At 43.8% G+C, this 2500-nt stretch overlaps 1 protein-coding gene across 1 annotated transcript in view; it reads right to left on the reverse strand.

The window, feature by feature from the left end:
* Positions 1-2500, reverse strand: part of LOC101857259 (uncharacterized oxidoreductase TM_0325) — a 5544-nt gene that overhangs the window by 419 nt on the left and 2625 nt on the right. Inside the window, exons 2-3 of the mRNA XM_005102172.3 lie at positions 1464-1603; positions 266-358 (exon numbers count right to left, since the gene is read on the reverse strand). Coding sequence (XP_005102229.3) covers positions 266-358; positions 1464-1603 — 233 coding nt within the window. The remainder of the gene's footprint in view (positions 1-265; positions 359-1463; positions 1604-2500) is intronic.

The raw sequence follows: 2500 nt of genomic DNA on the forward strand, positions 1-2500 counted from the left end.
TCTCCCTCCGTCTCCTCTCTCTCCCTCTCTCTCTCTTTCTATCTCTCTCTCTCTCTCTCTCTCTCTCTTTCTCTCTCTCTCATTGTCTACCCCCCTTTTTGTTCCCAGCTCCCCCTTTCCCCCCATACTTTGATCGCATGTTATAAACCAGTCCTATCCCATTAGTCTTTACACTTGTGTGTGCTACAGTCCGTAGAAAAGAGCGTCGGCCATGACAGACAACAATCTAGGAAAACAAGTCTATGGCCAGCGCGTATTTTCTCACCAGAATGTCAATGCGTTGAAATGTCTCGAATGTGCGTGTGACGATTTCCTCTCTGGTTTTGTGAGTCGTGATGTCTCCGGCCACCGTCAAAATCTGAAAGTTGTGACCACAGAAAAGATGAGGGCGAGAGCTTGGAAGTATAAATAGAAAAGTCCTTTTCTGTCCTTTATAATATGAGGACTACTTGTCCATCAGATCTGTATAGCAGTGAGGCATCCCTTACACCTTCCTAGATTCCAAACCTTCTGCCCGTGTCCCTCTTTTGGAGGATATCAAGGAAGTCAGTGTCTGAGGGGAGAGAAGTAATCCTTGGGCAATCTACTTTTTCTGTGTCTACCGCCAAGGCAAAGTGTATCATGTATACTCTAGTAGGATCTACTTCCTTTGTGCTTACCGCCCAGGCAAAGCTATATAATGCATACTGCTGTAAGGTCTACTTCCTGTGAGTTTACATCCTAGGCAAAGCTGTATCATTGTATCATGTATACTGCTGTAAGATCTACTTCCTCTATGTCTACCACACAAAGCTGTATCATGTATACTGCTGTAAGATCTACTTCCTCTATGTCTACCACACAAAGTTGTATCATGTATACTGCTGTAATATCTACTTCCTCTATGTCTACCACACAAAGTTGTATAATGTATTCTGCTGTAGAATGGCAAAGGCTTAGGCTTACAATTAGAGCTATAACTAGCTTTAAGGTCAGGGTTATGGTTATAGTGAGTTCCCAAGTGAGAATGTGGGTCAATCTCGTTCAAAGGGTTAGAATAATGGTTTTGCTAACATTTCTTGGTTAAGGTTTTTCTTTGTTAGGGTTAGTGTTGATTAGACATGGGCACTTTCAACGAAGTTGCAGTTGTCCATTTCTTCTTCAAAAACATATCTCTGTACGATGTGAGAGTAGCAAATGGAATCCAGAGGAGATCTGCCACTTTTCTACCAAAAGAACCCCCCCCCCCCCTCCACTCACCACCAGTCTCACTTAACCCCCACCTCCTTAAAAGATAACAAAAATAAAAAAAACCAACAAATAAAGGATGATAAAAACAAACCGCTAAACACCTATCAGTGTTCAGTACTTGTCAGAACACCAAACATGGGTACAGAAAACAAAATATTGCAATTTTTTTTTTGCAATACCAAATACTACCAGAAAGCGACTCAAAATGTAAGTCCGGTAGACAGAGTTCTCACCTGGTCCCGTTTCAGGCCAGCCTTCTGACATTTCTCCAGCGTTTCTTGTAAGCGTTTTTCGTTGGTCCCCGTCACCACCACAGCGCAACCCCTCTGGGCGAACAGGACGGCCGTAGCTTGTCCTAGTCCAGAGCTGGACCCTGGGAGCAAGATGGCGTCATACGGCTGTTAATATTATTGTGTTTTACTATACGTGTTTTACACCTCCCTCCACATGATTTAGGTATTTAAGCATGACCTAAAAAAGATTATTTAGGAGGCGGATTGCTTCGAACCTGGGCGTGGGATACATCATCCCAGCAGACAGAAGTGAACACATCATCCCAACAGACAGAAGTGAATACATCATCCCAGCAGACAGAAGTGGATACATCATCCCAACAGACAGAAGTGAATACATCATCCCAACAGACAGAAATGGATACATCATCCCAGCAGACAGAAGTGGATACATCATCCCAACAGACAGAAATGGATACATCATCCCAGCAGACAGAAGTGGATACACCATCAAAGCAGACAGAAGTGGATACATCATCCCAGCAGACAGAAGTGGATACATCATCCCAACAGACAGAAGTGAATACATCATCCCAGCAGACAGAAATGAATACATCATCCCAGCAGACAGAAGTGGATACATCATCCCAACAGACAGAAATGGATACATCATCCCAGCAGACAGAAGTGGATACACCATCAAAGCAGACAGAAGTGGATACATCATCCCAACAGACAGAAGTGGATACATCATCCCAGCAGACAGAAGTGGATACATCATCCCAACAGACAGAAGTGGATACACCATCCCAACAGACAGAAGTGAATACATCATCCCAGCAGACAGAAGTGGACACATCATCCCAACAGACAGAAGTGGATACATCATCCCAGCAGACAGAAGTGGATACATCATCCCAACAGACAGAAATGGATACATCATCCCAGCAGACAGAAGTGGATACACCATCAAAGCAGACAGAAGTGGATACATCATCCCAACAGACAGAAGTGGATACATCATCCCAGCAGACAGA

This window comes from Aplysia californica, unplaced genomic scaffold (assembly GCF_000002075.1).
Source record: "Aplysia californica isolate F4 #8 unplaced genomic scaffold, AplCal3.0 scaffold00315, whole genome shotgun sequence".
In the NCBI taxonomy this organism is placed as follows: domain Eukaryota; kingdom Metazoa; phylum Mollusca; class Gastropoda; order Aplysiida; family Aplysiidae; genus Aplysia; species Aplysia californica.